Genomic DNA, 20,711 nt, shown 5'->3' on the forward strand with positions numbered 1-20,711 from the left:
TTTTCAATTTTTTTTACTAGCAGTCGATCGCTGGACGCTTGCAGTTTATGTGGTAGAACCCACGCAGTGTAAGTCTGAACACCACTGCTCTATATACTGCAAGGATATTTATATGTTTTTCATAGTTAATATTTGTATTTCCAATTTAATAGCAACATTTAACACTTTTAGCTCTGGGCCAATATCAGATATTTGTCTCAATGTGCTAAAATTAAAAATATGTAAGGGTAGTTTCGTTTTTAGGTTATATTATGCAGAAAATCAGTTTTTTGCCTCTCCTGTAAAATTGTAGCTTAATGAGATACGAGGTTTTCACACTAAGCCATCGATTTAACATAAAAACATTAAACTTTACAAACTAATCTAGGTATAGGGCTCTGGAATCTTGGACTTTTTAACAAAAGGAAACCTTAATAAAATATTTGGCAAACCAACTAAATCCTTATTTAGAAACTGGTATTCTAATTATTATGTGTTGTGCTAGAACTACAGTTGTATGGTAACGAGTAAATAAAACATGAAATATAATGAATAAATAACTAAAGAGATAACAGCATACCCCCAATTGGAATCTACACGGGATCTGCTTATCAATGGAATATCTTCTTTTGATGTTTTCAGAATATTACTCTGAGATTCCATGTTATCCATCACTATTTGTTAAAAATAATGTCTGTTTATTAAGATTTAGTTTAACCACTATCAACACTATTTTACGCCTAATCTAACTTTACATTTACATATTTATTTAACAAAAAACAAATAATCAAATTATTGAAAAATTGCTTCCTCCCATTAATCAAAGAATTGACACTTGACACTGACAGCTGGGATTGTTCATCTTTGTCTACTACGTAAGACATCATATCCTTTATTTCCTTTTAACATTATAAATTCAGTGAAGTTAGTCACATCATTACATATGATTCACCTATCAAAACAAAGGAGAAAAATAGTTTTGATATCCCACGTTAAAAACAATAATGTTATTAGCGCGCTCATCACTGTAATTAGACTATTAAAAACTGTAAAAATGAGAATTTTAAAACTCCATGCCCACATGTAAACCTTAAAATATTACCATTATAATACGTAAAAATACAATTTAACGTTGTTGATTAAAATAGTGATCAAAACTGCTTTCTAAAAGTAGAGTAGAGTGGGAGTTGTGATAACACTGCAGAGAAGGAAGTTGTTCCAACAATTAAAACGGTGGTAAATTCAAAATCACTATCAATGTAAGATTTATTAAATTTATTCATTGCCACTCTGTTTATTACTTTAACAATGTTATTGGAACTAAGGCTTATTTACTTACCCACACAAAATATTTCCTATCCTGCGACGCCGTTTAGGATTTCGGTTTCTTACTTGTACGTCCATTTCATAGCCATTACTTGAAGAATTTGGTAATAAGAACGTGGTTTCTTGATCACAATCGAAGTCTTGCAAAGGAAATTCCATAACAAACCAAATGTTTATCTTACGTCATTTCAATAAGAAATGAAACAAATAATTACTTATTAAAAGACCTTAAGGAGGTTAGGGTGACAACTAAGCAAAGAAAATAATGATAAATTCACGAGAACTTTGCCACTGTTTGCTTTTATTATTTATGACATAAATAATTCTGCTACATTTTACCTTTCAGGATGAATTAAACATAACCACATAATATTCGTATTTTCTTTAAATTTTTGGCAGATATCAGAGTTGACAGTTCTCACCAGTGTGAACAGAGCAAGGTCAGAGATTAGGAAGTAGAAGAATGTCGTGAAAGATTAGCCTTGTGCCTTGTAGGTAGGGAAATCCGCGTTGAGTCATAGGCGGACACTAAATTCTAATTTTAAAAATGTGTAGAAAGAATATTATGGGAAATTCAAAATTGTTAAACGAAGGAAATTGCAAATTCCAAGTTTATTGTTTTTTAAGTAATATACTGAATATATACCCCTTCTCGGTGGGTGAAAACATATACGTTCAAAATAAGTCCGGAAATGGATAAACTTACTAATTCTAAGCAACTTTTGTTCTATGGCGTTTTTTCAATAATTTATTTGCGAGTGAATATGTACATTTTTCACCAAAAAAATCGCGTTTTCAGACGGTTTTTCGCAAATAACTCAAAAAGTTTGTCGAAAAAACTCTTCTTAGCAAAAATATAGGTTATAAAAAAGTGAAAAAGATTGTGCATGCATGACCCAGTAGAAGGAGAGTCGCAGCTGTTTCATATGTTAATTGTGGAGGATCTTAATATTTATTAAGATAAACTAAAACCATAATTAAAACAGCGCCATTTCAAACAACTTTTATTAACTGTCATGATTGAGCTATGCTTTTTCTCATGAGAATCTTTCAGTGCGTCACAGTTTTTCGATTTCTTTCTAACGCATTAAATTGCATGTGACAGAAAAAAACGCACGTCAGTGATTACATTTCGTCGGTGACATTATAACATTTATTATAGTTGTCAATATATGGCGCTATAATCGAAAAAAAATATTTACAAATTATATAATATATCTACGAATACAATCTGTACAATTCATAAGACTATATCTGTGACTATAAAAATTAAAGAAAATACAATTTTATAAATGCAATAAACACAATTGATTTGATTTTATGCCAAATTGCAAATAAAACGCGACAACTGTCAGATTTAACTAAAATGTCATGTCACTAAAATGTATATTATCATGGACTTACCTTTTTTTTCTATCATTTGTGACGCACTGAAAAATGCTCATGAAAAGAAGCATATTACATTGAGAGTGTCTACTGCCACCTATGTACGTAATGATACAAGTATGTAACAGCAGCTAATCAAAAACTAAAAACAGGTTCATAGTCCATGTGGTTAGACCGCTCCCGGCTGAAAAAATTTCTGATTGGGTTTCTTTATGGATTCCTATTCAAAAATGTCATCTTTAAACAAATCTGAAGGGTGCCGGGCGGAATTTTTGGGCAGAAATTGTTTAAACAATTTTTTTAAACAAATACCTAAAGATCAAATTTTCTTGCTCTAGAGCATATTTTTTTAGGTTTTTTGGGTCATTCTAAACAAGAAAGGTATGTAATGATTATTCTCAAAAATTGATAGTTTTCGAGTTATAAGCGATTTAAAATCTAAAAAATGCGAAAATACGCATTTTCGAGGCTTAAAAACTCATATTTAAAATAGTATTTTTGAGATTGCCAAGTACTTAAATTGTAGTTTAAACATTAATTTTCAAGATTCTGAAGAGTGATCGAGTCTAACTTCAATTTACACCTTTGTTTTTGATTTTTTTACCGGTGCGGCGCGCTCTGTCTGTTTCAACAATCTCCTATTTTCCTTCGAAACATATTTTTTTTAGATTCTTTGGGACATTCTAAATAAAATAGGTTTCCTGTGATTTTTCTCAAAAGTTAATAGTTTTAAGTTATAAGCGATTTAAAATCCGAAAATGTGTATTTTCGCTTTTTTCGATTTTAAATCACTTATAACTATAAAACTATTAACTTTTGAGAAAAATGACAAGAAACCTATTTTATTTAGAATGTCCTAAGGAATCTAAAAAAATATTTTTTGTGGTAAAATAGGAGATTGATGAAATAGAGTGATTGATGCACCGGCAAAAAAATCGGATGGACACGCATATTTAACAATTAAATAACAACTGTCTAAATTGAAGTTAGACCCGATAACTCTTCAGAATCTTGAAAATGGATGTTTAAACTACAATTTAAGAGCTTGGCTACCTCAAAAATACTAATTTAAATATGAGTTTTTAAGCCTAGAAAATGCGCATTTTCGCATTTTTCAGATTTTAAATCGTCTATAACTCAAAAACTATCAATTTTTGAGAAAAATCACGAGATACCTTTCTGGTTTAGAATGACCCAAAAAACCCTAAAAAAATGTTCCAGAGCAAGAAAATGTGATCTTTGGTATTTGTTTAAAAAAATTGTTTAAACAATTTCTGCCCAAAAATTCCGTCCGGCACCCTTCAGATTTGTTTAAAGGGAACGTTTTTTAATAGGAATCCGCAAAGAAACCGAATCAGAAATTTTTTCAGTGCGGAGCGGTCTCACCACATGGACTATCATACATACTCGTCAATTCCAAAGTGAAATAACCAAAAAATAAAGCAGTTTTTGGGGAAAACTCATCACAACTTTTGTAAAGCGTTATAAAAAGCGTAAATAAAAAAAAAGCTTTATATATTAGGGTTTTAGTTCCAACTTCAGTTTTTTTAATGCTACCGTTGTTGGCTAATATTTTCTCAATGACTTGCTTTATAGAAAATATACTGTCTACAGTTGAGCCCATGATTCTTTACCCGTGCGTATTATCATTTAAAGCATACGAAATAAGCCGGAAATCGAAATTTACTAAACGCAACAGCAAGTCATTTGCTGTTGCGTTTAGTAAATTTCAATTTCCGACTTATCATCGACTTATTTCATATGCTTTAAATGATGACGCACGGGTAAAGATTCCTGTACTCAACTGTTTACAAGATCTCTCTGCACCAAAGCCATTTTATTCTTCTAAATCTGTGAGGTGAGGGGGGAGAACGATGAATGTCTCTCTGCAAGAATTTTCGGTAAAATGAGAAACAAAGTTACATATTCATTGGTTTTACCCCTTGCATCCAATCTTGTGACGTGATTTTAAGACGATTATCATCTTTATTTACCCTTGTCCATTAACAGGTTGATAGTACTCTTTCTAAGCTAACAGATTGCATAAAAATCTCAAAATGATCAAAAATTGACATTCATCGTTTTTCCCTCTGGCCCTTCATTTTTTATTATTTTTCCGAGGCTTCGCATTGTTTCTTTGAGCAGTATTCGTTTTTACGATTGATAGGTTGCTAATGGGAGAATGGGAGAAAAACAACTTAGAGTGATCTGCTATGCAGACGACGAAATACTAATCTCTCAAAGTGAAGATCATCTACAATGTATGCTGCACCAATTTCTCGTATAACCGCTAGAAAATTTGAAATGTTAATTTCCCCAAAAAAGACCAAATACATGGTTATAATAGCAAATCTAATAAGATGTAAATCAGAGCTGTGAAGGGTCAGATAATAGAACAAGTCATGGAGTTTAAATATCTAGGCATCACACATAAGATCAAGTTAATAAAGCAAACAGAGCCACAGGCTGCCTGAATAAAACATACATACATACATACACAATCGAAAGCCTCTTATACCCGTAGGTGTACAAGCTTTCTTAAATTTTTGTCTACAAATTTACGCCACTCTTTTCTGTCTCTAGCTAGTTCTTTCGCCTCACTCCCTGTCTTCCCTCTTTCTTCGAGAATCTCACTTATGCTATTGTTCCATGTTTTTCTTGGTCGTCCTCTACGATTTTTCCCTATTCTTTTGGCCTTCCATATTTTCTTCACCTGTCTAGTTTCGTTCATTCTGATCATGTGCCCCCACAATTTCAGTTTCTTTTCTTCTGCTTTTACCTTTAGTGATTTCGTTCCTAGTTCTTGTCGGCCTTCGTTTCTTCTTCTGTCTGTTCTTCTAACACCCAGCACTTTCCTCAAGTATTTCATTTCACTTGCTTGCAGTCGCTTTGTTTGTTTTTCGTCAAGTACCCAGTTTTCTGCCCCGTAGGTTAATACAGGTTTGTACACTGTTTGGTATACGATCATTTTAGTTTTTGTTGTTATTTCTTTTCTGTTCAAGAAGTTTTTGTATAGTGCATGATATAATCTAGTTGCTGAGTTTATTCTGGCACCAATCTCGTCTTCTTGTGTCCCTTTGTTATTCAAACTTATCCCTAAGTACTTGAATACTTCTATCTGTCCGATTATATTTCCTTCAATAGTCACTTACTGTCACTTGCTGTTGCGTTTAGTAAATTTCAATTTCCGACTTATCATCGACTGATTTCGTATGTTTTAAATGATGACGCCCAGGTAAAGATTCAGGGACTCAACTGAATTTGTAGTTATTCGTAAGTAATAATAAATAATAGTAAATAAGTAAAGTAATACAATACTCGGTTAAAAATTAATTTATTAAAATCAGTGTGATTTTGGGTTAAAAAGTTGAACTGCGCTCGTAATTAATAAAACCTACACAAAAAGAACCCAAAAAGTGCCAACTAAATTAATTCTTACATTTATTTCTTACTTTAATTTAATTAAAGTTTGACAATCATACACACAGTTTTGATTTTAAGTTTTATTCCTGATCTCCAACAGGTGCAGATAGACTTCGTAACGCCATCTGTAACGCTCCTTCTTTCGTCTTATTTCCTCCTATAAAGCCTGTTGCATGACAAAATATGCAATCTTTTATGCCCGATATAGTGCTGAGTTGGTCATCACGAACGCCTCGCCAATCTTTATGTAGAAAAACTCTAAAATGAAAAAAGTCTAATAGTTGAGTGTTATATAAACCATAACTCGATAAGTCCCAGGCCTAACTAATGAAACATTGGGCTCAAATTGGTGATATTTTAAGAATGCTACTGTCCAAATTATATTAACATATTCTAAAGTAGAGTTATCTATACAGAGAGGTTCAAAATTATGGAATAATTTCATTTTTTTCGAGAATAGGCCACTTTGGAGCGAAATCCCGAGCCAGGTAGATTTTTATTTTTTAAATGATTTTCTGGCATATATATCATACTAGTGACGTCATCCATCTGGGTGTAATGACGTAATCGATGATTTTTTTTAATGAGAATAGGGGTCGTGTGCTAGCTCATTTGAAAGGATATTCAATTCTATATTCACTAATATAAACATTAACATAATTAGAAGACTAAGTTTTTAATCTAATGGCATATAAAACAACATAATGTTACTCTACATCCCACCAGACTGAAAACAATGGGAACCTTCTCTGGTTACACCTCCGAGGCTTCTACAATTTGCAAGCCATAACGGATGCTGAGACTAAGGAAGATGAGGGAATTTTACAATTTATAATTCACATCCCATCTGCTCAGTGCGGTAAAGTTCCAACGAGAATGGTTCCCTTTGTACTCCAATCAGAGTAAACATGTAAATCAAAAATGAATAACCATTTTCAATTTCGTTGCAAAACGAAAATACAGCCGCACCATATTCTAGTCCAGAGGTTCTCAAAGTGGGTGACGCGGCACCCTGGGGTGCCTCAAGCATTTGCCAAGGGTGACGTGGAACATTTAAGAAAAGTCGAACAACCGGCCGCTGCGTCACTGTCCAATCGAAACATGTTGACTAATTGTGTACTTGTGTATTCTCGATGGGGACCGAGAAACACACAGCCGAATTCGACCGACGCCACTGCTACCTGCATTCATTCTTGCAGCCGATAAGTGAGTTTTGTGAAAATTAGAGTTAGATTTCTAAGTGGAAGTTTTAGATATAACTGCAGAAGAAAAGTGACGACGTAACTAATTATATTCATTGGAATTAATATGTATAATATTATGTACTTTTGTTGCTATTTTTGCCATAAAATATGTCTTGCACTATTACGGTTGGAAAATGCCTTTCATTGTTGGCAATGTTTTGCTCTCTTTCATTTGGGACATTTTTTTCATTCCAGAATAATGGAGAATTGGCTGAAATCTACGTCTTTGAAAAGGAAATGTAGTGAAGTCACTGAAGCGTCTGAATCGAATCAACTGATTCAGTGACAACTAGAAGAGAAAGAGAAGGTGCAAATGTCCACGAGATCCATTCGAGTCCAGATCATCCAAGTTGTTCTCCCTCAATTCGTGGAAAGAAGGTTCCTTGCCAAAAAGAAATTCGGGGAAAAATAAGAAGGTATGATCCAAGCTATCTCACGTTATATGGCTTTATTCAAGTTGGCAACGAACAGGCACCAGAAGGCAAATGCGTTAATTGTCACAAAATTGTTGCTAATGGTTGCTTGGTTCCATCTAAATTAAAAAGACATTTGGATAGTAATCGTCCTGATTTAGCCGATAAGGCCGAAGAAACCTTCAAACGTCGTGCTTCATCTCTTCAGGCAGGGCCATGCATGGTGGAAAGAGTCTGCAAAAATGAAAACGAAAACGCCACTGAAGCATCATTTATTGTTGGTTTGCACATTGCAAAAGCTGGAAAATCCCATACCATTGCCACGGAACTGATTAAACCTTGCGTGAAGGATGTCGTACAATGCATGTTAGGTCCAGATATGACCAAAAAGATTTTAATGTGCAGATGTCAAACAGCACTATAAGCAAGAGAATTAACACTATTTCAGACTTTGTAGAGAGAGCTTATAAATAGATTAAAAACTTGTGAAATTTTCAGTTTACAGCTTGATGGAAGTACCGACGTTGCTGGACTTGCTGTTCTGCTTGTGTTTGTGAGGTTTCCATTCGGGATGAAAATATAAGAAGAACTCCTTATATGTGAAGAGCTTAAAAGTTATGCCACTGGTGAAGAAATTTTCAAGGCTATGCACGAGTATATAAGAAAAAATAATGATATAGAGTGGAGTAAATGTATGGATATTTGCAGTGATAAAGCGGCTGTAATGGTTGGTAAAATTAGAGGGGCGGTGTCTAGAATAAAGATAGTGACAGAAAATGCCACCACCAGTCATTGTATCTTACATCGCCATTCTTTGGCAACTAAAAAGATGCCGCAAGATTTAAAAGACGTATTGGATGGTTCTGTGAAAATACTTAACCACGTGAAGAGCCGTCCGCTTCACGCACGCCTTTTAAAGCTCACCACTGAAGATATGGGTATGGCTAACTTCAATCTTTTGCTCCACGCAGAGGTCCGGTGGCTATCGAGGGGAACAATTTTAGGGAGACTATTTGAACTAAAAGATCCACTGATTATCACATTTCATCCAAGAATTAAAAGATGTCAATTGGCTGCTAAAATTGGGGATACCTTACAAACTTACAAAGATTACCATAATTTTAAAGTATATAACGAAAACATCATCGAAACAGTTTGTTTCATTCATCACATTATGTAAGGATATTTGAATATCAAATGTACTGTATTTTATTGATCTGAAATAAAGTTTATATTGAAATCAAATGAGCCTCAGAATTGTATTTTTTTTATTTTTTGTCGTTTCCCAAATCGCTTCAAGGGTTGGTGTGCCTCGAAATATTTTTAGCCCTACAAGGGTGCCGCGACTAAAAAAGTTTGAGAACCGCTGTTCTAGTCCAATCAGAGAGTGCAGCAAGCACCTCTACCGGTTTCGAAACTTATTAGTCTCTCATCAGGAGGCATATATGCTGCTCTCTCTGATCCAACCAAAACAAACCCTGGCGTGCAGTCACGGATTGCAACGAACGAAATGGCATAGATGCCCTAGCGGCAACTGCTATCAAAAGACTAAGTTTTCAAGCTAATGGCATATTCTATGCCATTTCGTTCGTTGCAATCCGTGACTGCACGCCGGGGTTTGTTTTGGTTGGATCAGAGAGAGCAGCATATGTGCCTCCTGATGAGAGACTAAAAGTTTTGAAACCGGTAGAGGTGATTGCTGCACTCTCTGATTGGACTAGAATATGGTGCGGCTGTATTTTCATTTTGCAACGAAATTGAAAATGATTATTCATTTTTGATTAACATAATTATTTATACAGGCTTGTCCAAACAATATTTTTTAAATTAATATAGGTAATTGACACGAAAAGAAGAATGTATTTAATTTATTTAATTCAAAATACATTTTACTGTTGTCAGAAGACAGAAAAAAATGTTTAACAAATAAACATTACTTTCGCTTAAATTAAATGTTTAAACTGCCAAGAGGCAGGTGGGTGGCAGCTTGAACATTGAATTTAAGGAAAAGCAACGTTTATTTCAAAAACACACATTTTTTTCTCTTTTCTGACATTAGTAAAATGTATTTTGAGTTAAATAAATTACATACATTCTTCTTTTTGTGTCAATTAATTTAATTCAAAACAAATTATTTTGGATACTCTGTATAAATCATTACGTTAATGTTTATATTACTGAATAGAGAATTGAATAACCTTTCAAATGAGCTAGTACACGACCCCTATTCTCATTTAAAAAAACATCCTCGATTACGTCATTACGCCCAGATGAATGACATCACTGGTATGATGATATGATATATGCCAAAAAATCATAATTTAAAAATAAAAATCGACCTGTCTCGGTATTTTTCTCCAAAGTTGTCTATTCTCGAATAAATGAATTTATTCCATAATAGTATAAAGTTGGTATATCTTTCGTTCATTATACGGTATGCAGCAAAATGAACAGTATTGAAATTCGTATGTGTCAGGCGCCGAAACGTAGAGTGGTTTCCGAACGTCGTTATAACGTATGTGAATGTCGTGATAATGTTAGCTGCTTCAGAATGGTTCTCAGTTTTGCAGAAAAAATTTTTTATGGTGGAGTACTATTTTCGGTCGTACCGAAAAGGTCACGAAAACAGTCCAAGCTTAAAATCAACAATGGTTTCAGCAGGATGGGCCAACCTATCACACTGCCAGGGAGTCTCTTCGAATACTGCGCGATCATTTTGGGAGTTGTCACTCACCAGGACTAACGCCACCAGATGCGTAGATATGGGGAATGCTGAAGGAGTCAGACAGATCCACCGTCTGGCATTTCCGAATTGCGAACTAGAATTAAAGATTTTTTCAGGCTGAGGCAGTGGCGGATCTAGAAATTTGCCTTGGGAGGGGAAATTTGCCTTAGGGGGGAACTTCCATTAAAAACCAACCAAAAGACAAAAAGATAAACTTAGATTACATAAAAAATATAAACAATAAATTATAGGCAATAAATTATAGGCCTTAATTTTCCTAACTAGCGTGTATATTGGGTTGAATTTGTCTTTCTGTGTGGTTTCGGTTTTATGGCAGCTAATATATTTTTGTTATTTTTTTTCTTTAATTTTGGACCTTGTTGAGGGGGGGGGGGGAATTTCCTCATTTTCCCTCCCCGTAGAACCGCTACTACTGGCGACATGGCATCTTTAACATCTGTTTTATCAAGAACGTGCGTTGTCGTGAGTAATGTTTACAAGGCGATATCATGTATACTAGTATACTAGATTATATAAATAATCAACATTTCAATATTCATTTCGGTACTGTTTATTTTGCAGCATACGAATACTGTATGTTAATTTTCGAATTAGACATAGACATAACCCACGTAAATCTTGCTATAAAATGTAAATTGTGCCAGCGAGGACATGTTTACATTTTTAGGACCTTGTGATAGTGCTGCATAATATAAAAATTATTTTCTAATAATTATTTTGAAGAAATATTAAGATACTAGAGCTATTGAACCAAAAAAGAAGATGAATCTTGTTTTTTTGCTAGTGACATTATTGGGTGTGACCCTGTCTTTTGAATTTAACTCCTCCTAGTTTAACCCTCCGGTAGCCACGTCTCGTAAAGTTAGATGAGTGGACACACTGCGGTACCTAATGCTGCACATATAAAAAACGGTATTAGATGTTAAAAATTTCAAAAATTTGTTAAAAAACGAAAGAAAAGCGTTATTTTTAACATTTTATTGTATGACTTTAACATAATGTAACAACTCAGGCGCAAAATAAAAAAACGAGTAGTCAGTCTTACAATGTAATCTGAACAAAGAAATCGTTTAATACAAAAAAAAAATTCACAAAAATCCCAAATATCTAAATAGTAAAATACCTAAATACAGAATAATTGAATTAGACTTATAAACACACATTACACTGAATTTTTTCTCACTTTGATTTTTGCAAAAAAAATTATTGAACAACTCTCACTTCAACGCTCAATATCAAACTGATAAGACACTTCAGAAAGTAGAAATTGAAATTCTTTATTGAAATTGAAATCCTACTAACAATATTTACATATGAATTTGCTTAATTAAATGTAACATACAATATACAATACATGCAATATTATACAACACATACAGATTTATTAAAAATTATTTTTTTTTATCTAGGTAAAATATATGTCTTCAGTAATTTTTTAAAAATTTGAACTGTCAGTGCATTCTTAACACTGGGGGGAAGATGGTTAAATTCATTCATACATTTGTAAAACAGGGATGTCATTGTGCTATGTTTATTAGTTTTTTGAATATCAAAATCTTCAATATTTCTCATGGTATATGAATGAACATGTAACTCAATGTAACATATTCATTAAAATATTCAGGCAGCATTCCTTTTTTTAATTTAAAAATGAAAACCATAGTAAGCCTTTGTTGAACTGAAAACCAACCTAAAGTAGAGTACATCATCTCAATTGGCGTGTAGGATTACATCGAAGAATTGTTCTCATACCTCTGTTATACAAAATTTGCAATGATTGAATTGATCCTTTATCACCTAAATATAAAGCACTTGAACAGTAGTTAAAATGGGGCTGAATTATACTTCTAAATACAGTGATCCTTGAAAATAAATAGATCTTTGCTAATTCTATTAAAGAAAAATAATTTTTTAGATATTTTCTTGCAAATATATTGAAAATGAGGTTTCATAGAGAGTGTGTTATCCAGTATAAATCCAAGATATTTAATTTCATTGACCCATTTGATGCATTCATTATTAACTTTTAGTTTCAAATTTTCCATACTTATATTATTTAATTTATATCGGCTAGAGACTATCATTGACTTTGTTTTACTCGCAAGCAAGTTTTACTTAAGTAGGTAGTATTTTAAGGATAGTCACTCGCACATATCTAAATAAATAGTGGTATGTACGAAACAATATTGGTAAAACTTCTGAAAACTTTAAAATGCAGCACGGAGTACCGCAGTGTGGCCACTGGACGGTTAAAAACAGGGTATAGTCATAATTAGAATTGTGTTTATTTACCGGCATATAAAACTATCAGGTTGGATAGGTATAGCTTGTACTCTCCATGAATCGCCAGCATCATGAAAAATAACAAATTTAATTTGTCCGGAAATCCCCAAATCTTCTTCTAAAGCCAGAAGATGATCTTTCCATGGACATCTTTCGTTTAGTAAAACTATCTGTCCGTTTTCATGTACTTGATTTCTGCTTTCTATAGATTTTTTTACAATTTCTCTAGCTGGCCACCAAACAGTTGCGCTCTAAAAAAATTACAAAGATTTATAACTAACAAACTTATTTAATTTATAGAGTGCTTTTTAGATGTATAGACCTTTAAAATTAAGTAAAATGCATTTAAATTACATTAACATCATGAAATTTGAGATAAGTTTTCCTCATTTTTATTTGATTACGATTTCTAGCATGTGGTAACTGCTGTTAATTTGAATATAGTTCATCCAGCAGGTCTAAATTTCAAACACTTTTGTATCTTTTGATGTCCTTATGTGTGCAATATAGTATCAAATGGTTTTTTCCACCTAGTCAATCGTCTATGATTTACTCACCAAACACATCCTTCACCTAGATCAATTGTTGCAACCTTTCTAACATATTTTGCCATATTGTTGAAATTAAATCCTACAGATCAAAGTCATTCAATGTTTCAGAAATGAATATATCATCGATTGTGGTGGTATAGCAGCAACTGGTTCTTGGTCTACAATCCTTGATAAGACTACGGGAGGAATTTCAAGACAAATCTGTCACCTAGAGGAACTTTTCAAGAAAAAAGCACATTTAATGTACTTCCTTGCACTTAACTGTGTTTTATTTGCAAATTTAACACAGTCTTTGATTTATGATTACATCTCCTATCATGTCTTTTTGGCCGATGAACATCAAGGAATTTGATACTCAGCTATTCTTCTTATTGGGTGATTTAAAGTTGGATTATGAATGTGCCATAACTACATAAACCTATGTGCTTTCAATTTGCTATCTTTCTTATTTCTGAAACATGTATTCATTGTTCTATATTTTTAATATTCAATGCTGTATATCATATAATATTTATATAGTCTTACAATGTGTATCCTTCAGTTTTATTGAAGTTTTTTTATCACATTACACTGCTCTCTTCTTTTTATTCTATCTATCCTACTTTGAATAACAAGAATGATATATTCCATGCCATACATATTTTTTCTGAACATCTGAACTACATTTGAAACATGTTTGGTCAGAGATTTTTGGGTTATTATGTAATAGGCCCCTTTTTTGTCGACAACCTCACCGGCACTAAATACCTTGAACTGCTATAAAATCAAATTGTTCCAGCAATTCGGCAAATTCCTATGAATTTTGGAGAAATTTGGTACCAGCATGACGGATGACCCAGTCATAATACCCGGGCAGTTATCGAATATCTCCAAAGTACATTTCCCAACCTCTTAATTGCAACAAATGGTACAATCCAGTGGCCTCCAAGATAAGCAGATTTGTGCCCAAATGATTTCTTTTTTTGAGGCTTTCTTAAATCAAAGATTTATGGCATAATTTTGAACGGGCAGAAAATTTAATGGAGTTAAGGGCGAGAATTGTCCAGCATTGTGCCGACATTACGCTGGATCAACTCAGAAATACAAGAGTATCTTTGTATGATAGATTAGGCTATTGTTCGTATAAACAAGGTGGATTTTATAAACCTTTAATCCATTAAATTTTTTGCCTAAATAAGTTTTTAAGTTGTTTTTAGAATTAAACTAACTTTTACAGGTGGTGGGAGGGGCAACCTATTTGTGTGGAATTAGTTCAGAATCCAGCACAGTCCACGTGAGTATTGTACTTTTATAATACAATTATTTGAAAACCTTTTGTTGGCCAACCACCTAGAGCACAGTTGAGCCGAACTACATGTAATGCGTATGCCCCGTTTTTATTGGGCGTATTCTGTATATATAAAAAATGTACTAATATCTATTTAACTTACATCTATAACTCTTTCATTAAATTCTGTCCCTACTAACTCCATAGCTTTAAAGAAAGTTTCATTGCTAGGAACTGGATTTGGAGAATTCCATTCTGGATTTAATCTGTGTATTCTTGCACTTAAATGGGTGTTTATTCTATATTTTGGTTTACCTTCAGTAAACATTGGAACTCCATTGTCTATAGCATCTAATTCTTCCACAAATCCCTCATAAATAAAAACAAAAATAGATCTTAAGCATTCAGTATTTGTAGGTATTTTTTCCTTTTTTAAAATTGCGTCTAATACTTCAAAACCAAAATGAGCATAAACTAAACCAGCAGAACTTAACCTAAAATTAAGATTATAAATTAATATACAGTAGAAACCCGCAAATCCGAACTTTCGGCAAATCCGAACCAACGGAAAGTGAAAAAAAATTTTAAAAATTCAAAATAAAAATTTAAAAACATGTTTATTATGTGAGAAAATAATTACGTAAGATGCTAGCTACAGTATTAAACACTGCAACACTAATGGGTGAATAAAAGCGTCCAGTTAGACTAAACATAATCAATAAAGGAATGTGCATAATACACATTTCCCATGGTATACTATCAACGAAAACATTGAAAAAGATAAGAAACATGAGAAACATAGTGTAATCGGTGTAATCAATATCCAGATTACAAATTAAATGAATCATTTACATGGCCGAATTCCCATGTCCCATGACGAAACAAAACTACTGGCATTAGCGATTTAATATTTCAGTGATCTAAATATTTTTCAGCTTTAGAATATTGGGAGGCATAAACGTGCGGATAAAGTTTCATAAAGGGATCGGTGGCAGTCCAAATCTTTTAAAAATCATCTTCGTTAGCTTCTTAGGCTAACTTTTGGATAATCCGAACTTTTCGGAATCCGAACAGGCTGTCCCCCCAATTAGTTCGGATTTGCGGGGTTCTACTGTAGTCATCAAACACGAAACATCAAATCAAAAGTGACCTCAACGAGAACTAGTGTTCAACTTTTTAACCATCTAAGTGCAACTTATTGTAAAAGTGTATTTTAATGTCATATGTTAGTATTTGATTTCGATTGGTTTGAATTTTATATATTATTATTTAAGGAAATATTAAAACTCTGGAAACAATGCATCATGTCTTGGTCTATGTAGATGACCTGGTTAACTTAGCCCACAGTAAATTTAATAAAACAGTCAGAGATAGAATGCTACCGATTCCCACTGAAGTTACAGAATGGACTTCAAGTTAGGGGTTAACATAAGTTCCCAGAAGTATAAATCATTAACAAGGAAAAATTTGTAGGTACTGGGTTCTTTAAGCCTAAATGGTACAAATCTAAATCAGGTGAGTGAAGTAAAGAGTATCTTGCGGTAATATTAGACTTGAGCATTACTTGGAATCAACAGATAGAATGAATAACCAAGAGAGTGGTGACAATGTTATTGGTAGCTAGAAGCAGTCATAGAAATATGTGTGGTTTAAGACTAGACATATTATATTGAATTTATAATATGGTGGTCTTCTTCTTCTTCCTTCTTGTATGTAGGCTTTAAAGCCTGTTTCTTCTTCAATATTAGCCGCCTAAATTGTTTAAGTTATCGCATCATCTTTTTCTTGGTCTGCCAATACTTCTTCGTCCATTTAGTGACTTATCTCATGCTATTCGTACTATCCTATCCTCTGCCATTTTATTAATGTGTTCGTTCCACTCCTGTTTCCGTTTTGTCACCCATCCATTTATGTCTCCTACATTGCATGATCTTCCTATGTTTTCGCTTCTCTCCGTATCCAACAGACTTTTACCTGATATTCGTCGAAGTATTTTCATCTCTGTTGTTTCTAGTAGTCGTCAAGTTTTAGATTTGTCAGGTCTTGTCTTCACTGTGTATGTCAATATAGGTCTAATTGCTGCTTTATAGATTCTTGCTTTTGTGTCTTGTCTTAGGTGTTTGTTCTTTCAGACTGTGTCATTAAGAGATCCTGCCACCAACCAAATATGGTGGTAAAACCAACAATTACATATGTATCAGATGTATGGTATGGTGGCCAAATGTGTAGCAAAAATAGTGCTATCGTTAAGCTAAACAAGGTGCAAAGACCTTAGAGAACTGTGAATATGTCCTTTCAGAAGTTTTGTGTAAAATCTTTAACCTATCCTTGAAAACTGGAAAATTTCCAGCTGTTTGGAAACAATCTTTTGTTACACCCGTTTATAAGGATGGAGATAAGTCAAATATTAAAAATTATAGAGCTATATCTAAGACCTCACTTATTCCAAAGGTTTTCGAAGCAATGGTGGCAGATAAATTAATTCCACTTTTTAGAGATATTATTAGGTTTGTTCGTAGAACGATCAGCAACCGTTGCCAACCATCAGACGCATGCGTGTTCGTAGTCTATGATCTCTAACTGTTAACTGCGCTGCACTAACTGTTAACTGTGCATGCGTCTGATGGTTGGAAATGGTTGCTGATCGTTTGGATCATACTACGAACAAACCTATTATTGTTGAACAGCACGGTTTCACCAAAGGTAGGTCAACAGTTTCTAATCTTTTAAGTTATGAGCATATCTTGTTAGGTGCCTTGGAGAATGGGTACCAGGTTGATGTAACTTATACCGATTTCTCTAAGGCATTCGACAAAATTGATCAGAATATCTTACTTGGAAAAATGTCTGCCTTGGGCATTCATGGATCAATGTTTGATTGGTTTCAAAGTAACCTTAAAGAAAGAAAACAAGTTGTGAAAATGAAGAACTTTATCTCATCTGAAATCATTGTTACTTCTGGAATTCCACAGGGTGGTCACTTATCAAGTTTATTATTCAATGCATTTATTAATGATATCAAGAATGTTTTTAATAACTGTTTATTCAAGGCCTTCGCAGATGATGTCAAAATACTGAACATCATCAAGTCTCCAAATGATTGTCTAGACTTACAAAGAGAACTCAATATCTTCTCAAATTGGTGTAATACTAATAATCTAACATTAAATATAAATAAATGTAAAATCATTACATTTAGCAGAATAAAAAAACCTGTTCTTTTCAATTACACTCTGAATTCGGTAGGCCTTGAAAGATGTTACCTAATAAAAGATCTTGGTGTATGGTTTGATAGTGAATTAAATTTCTCAAACCATATTGATCTGATTACAAATAAAGCAATGAGGTTGTTAGGGTTTGTTTTTAGAACATTAAAATGTTTTGACAATATATTTGTTTTAAAGGAAGTTTACTGTTCCTTAGTGCGATCAATTCTAGAATATGCAGCACCTATATGGCATCCATATTACACTGTGCACAAAGAAAAACTTGAACGAGTTCAGAGAAAGTTTCTGAGACGAATAGGTCACAAACTAAAAATACCTTATGAAGAGATACATGTTAATGACATCATGAGGCTTTTGAATTTAACCCCTTTGGAAACCAGAAGGAACTATTTAGATATTTGTGCAATATATAAAATCATAAATAATATTATTGATGACCCAGATCTGTTGGCCTGCGTGTTCCATCTATTAATTCCAGAAATAACCAACTACTTAACATTGAGTTTCATAGAACCAATTATGGCATTAACTCGCCTATTTGTCGAATGAGCAAATTAACAAATGAAATGTTACAAAAGTGTGATTTGGATTTATTTAATGATGGTTTTAATAAATTTAGTGGTAAAATAAAAAAGTTTCTATCAAATTAATGTTAAAATTATTATGGTAAAATGTGTCTTATTTATTAAATATGTAATCTGATTTCAAATTTGTTACCTCCAAACTTTTTGTTATATATATGTTTCAGTGTTTTTATAATTATTGAAAAAAAAAATCTAGTCACAATGACATCTTGTTATTGTTATAGTAATCTTTTAATATATTTTGACTTGTATGTATATTCTAATGATTTAACTTTGTAAGACTATATAGGTTATACTTATAACTATCATTTGTACTTTTATAATTATTGTTGTTTTATACCTACTTACTCTGTAAATGCTATATGCGTAAATAAAATTTTGACTTTGACTTTGTTCTTTCAGACTGTGTCATTAAGAGATCCTGCCACCAACCAAATATGGTGGTAAAACCAACAATTACATATGTATCAGATGTATGGTATGGTGGCCAAATGTGTAGCAAAAATAGTGCTATCGTTAAGCTAAACAAGGTGCAAAGACTTGCTTGCCTTGGAATCTCAAGTGCTCTACTCTAAGGAATGCAGCAACAATGACTATGGAGGCTCTACTGGACTTCCATTCTCTACACATCTTCACAAAGAGAGGGGGTGAGAATGGGATATTATATAGTGCAAGAAAAACGTAAGCAATGTTTAGATCAAGATTTAGTAACATCATAAATGAAAAAAGAGATGCCAAAAGGATGATGACTCCTAACCATATGGTACCCAGATATAGACCTAAAGAATCTTTTTAGGTAGACATAAGTCCACAGGAGGGATGGTTAGAAGAAACACAATTAAACTGTATTACAGGCAGATATTTATTTAATCTTACATTGTGCAAGAGAAATTAACATGAGGACTTTTATACTGAATCAGAGAAGATCTCAACTGACTGGCAGAACTTAACAGTGTCACATTGCTATTAGCTCCAGGTCACCATGGAATATATGACATACTCAGAGCAACAGTGGCCTAAGCCACAAATTGAGCATTTTTAGATCAATATATCAATAAAAGCACTAACATTCAATCTTCGGATCAACAAGGGTCTACACAACCTACCACTATATTTGGCTAAATGGCGCTACATAATTTGTAGCACCATCCCATAAACACAATGGAAATACGAATGCATAGGTTGCATTTATCTCAAAACTTCGTTTTTGGGCGACTGTTGCTCTCAGCGCCTCATATAGCAATGAAACTGCTAATGAACTTATCAGAAGGGGATCAAAAAGATTTGGATCTAATGTCAGCATATGAGATCCAAAACACACCATCCATGAATGGACAAAAAGCTTGGATCCAAACACAACAGAACTCTTATGGAGAAAGTATACCTGGTCAAGCACTTGACATAATGTATACATTTTGGACAGACATGCTAGTATGCCTGAACAGAACAAGCAGGAATCTGTTGAGTCATAACAGCTTCCTCACTGGGCTTGTGCCAGTCAAGGTAGACCTACAGATAATCGAAAACAGTCAACTATATCTTGCATGATGGTGAGACATTAGTTCGCAGGCTGTAAACACTTACAGTGTTATAAAACATTTGCTGATTGATAAAACAAGTTTGTAGAAGGGATATTTACAATTACATACTTACCTATAATACAATTTACACATTTACACCTAAAATAAAACTTACTTTATAGATTTGTTTTTTATAAGATCTGGACGTACAGTACTTATCGTTTCTTCAAAACCTCTTTGATGATGATCGTATCTATGTTTTTTGGGATTATATTCTCCACCTACATCTACTACAATGTCACATTCATCTAAAATCTAAATGAAATTAATTATTGTATGTAAACTAGTGTAAATTCACAATTTACCTTCGGATCCCTGGTTCTTATAATCTCTGCATCCGCATATTCAGGTAACTGTCTTAACATATAACATGCTAAGGCTTCATCACAATGAAAAACGCCACTATGGGTACCTATTCTTTTAAGAATACGAGGAGTTTTAGCGTCTGTGGCCATGGTCGAAAATCTATAAAATGTTATTTAATAAATATGTATTAAAAACTAACACCAGAGGTTACCCGTTCCACACATGGGACGCAATACTTGAAGATATTCGTAAAACTTTATCAAATTTGGCGCTAAGAGCCATGAACTTTCTTTTTTAACACCTTAACCACACTTTTAAAGTTGTACTTGACAATTGACATTGACATTGACAATTAACAACGAACACTTATGAAAAAGAAGAAGAGCTATAGAGCTT

At 33.3% G+C, this 20,711-nt stretch overlaps 2 protein-coding genes and 1 long non-coding RNA gene across 4 annotated transcripts in view; 1 reads left to right on the forward strand and 2 right to left on the reverse strand.

Moving 5' to 3' along the window:
• Positions 1 to 1,739, reverse strand: part of LOC126882984 (probable phospholipid-transporting ATPase IIB) — a 75,720-nt gene extending 73,981 nt beyond the window's left edge. Inside the window, exon 1 of one of the 2 annotated variants that reach the window (XM_050648129.1) lies at positions 1,319 to 1,739. In XM_050648129.1, coding sequence (XP_050504086.1) covers positions 1,319 to 1,464 — 146 coding nt within the window. In that variant the 5' untranslated portion in view covers positions 1,465 to 1,739. Of the gene's footprint in view, positions 1 to 559; positions 807 to 1,318 lie in introns of those variants that run through there. The other variant, XM_050648130.1, reaches the window with a different exon arrangement.
• On the forward strand, positions 876 to 16,039 carry LOC126883001 (uncharacterized). The gene is made up of 3 exons (XR_007697450.1): positions 876 to 1,238; positions 14,568 to 14,624; positions 15,893 to 16,039. It is a non-coding gene; the product is annotated as an uncharacterized LOC126883001 (long non-coding RNA).
• On the reverse strand, positions 6,009 to 20,675 carry LOC126882991 (MYG1 protein). The gene is made up of 6 exons (XM_050648141.1): positions 20,527 to 20,675; positions 20,315 to 20,474; positions 20,125 to 20,264; positions 14,782 to 15,112; positions 12,810 to 13,051; positions 6,009 to 6,372 (listed from the first exon to the last, which is right to left on the reverse strand). Exons 1-6 carry the CDS (start codon positions 20,595 to 20,597, stop codon positions 6,195 to 6,197), a joined length of 1,122 nt encoding a protein of 373 aa, XP_050504098.1. The 5' UTR covers positions 20,598 to 20,675; the 3' UTR covers positions 6,009 to 6,194.
• Positions 20,676 to 20,711: the final 36 nt, after the last annotated feature.

This window comes from Diabrotica virgifera, chromosome 4 (assembly GCF_917563875.1).
Source record: "Diabrotica virgifera virgifera chromosome 4, PGI_DIABVI_V3a".
In the NCBI taxonomy this organism is placed as follows: domain Eukaryota; kingdom Metazoa; phylum Arthropoda; class Insecta; order Coleoptera; family Chrysomelidae; genus Diabrotica; species Diabrotica virgifera.

What these genes read in the sequence shown, in the direction of transcription:
- LOC126882991 (XM_050648141.1), bottom strand. Translation starts at nt 20,597, where the DNA reads ATGGCTCTTAGCGCCAAATTTGATAAAGTTTTACGAATATCTTCAAGT. An exon ending in ATAAAAAACAAATCTATAAA is followed by an intron (nt 15,113 to 20,124) that starts GTAAGTTTTATT and finishes TCTTAATTTTAG; the next exon opens with GTTAAGTTCTGCTGGTTTAG. An exon ending in TTAATGAAAGAGTTATAGAT is followed by an intron (nt 13,052 to 14,781) that starts GTAAGTTAAATA and finishes TAATTTTTTTAG; the next exon opens with AGCGCAACTGTTTGGTGGCC.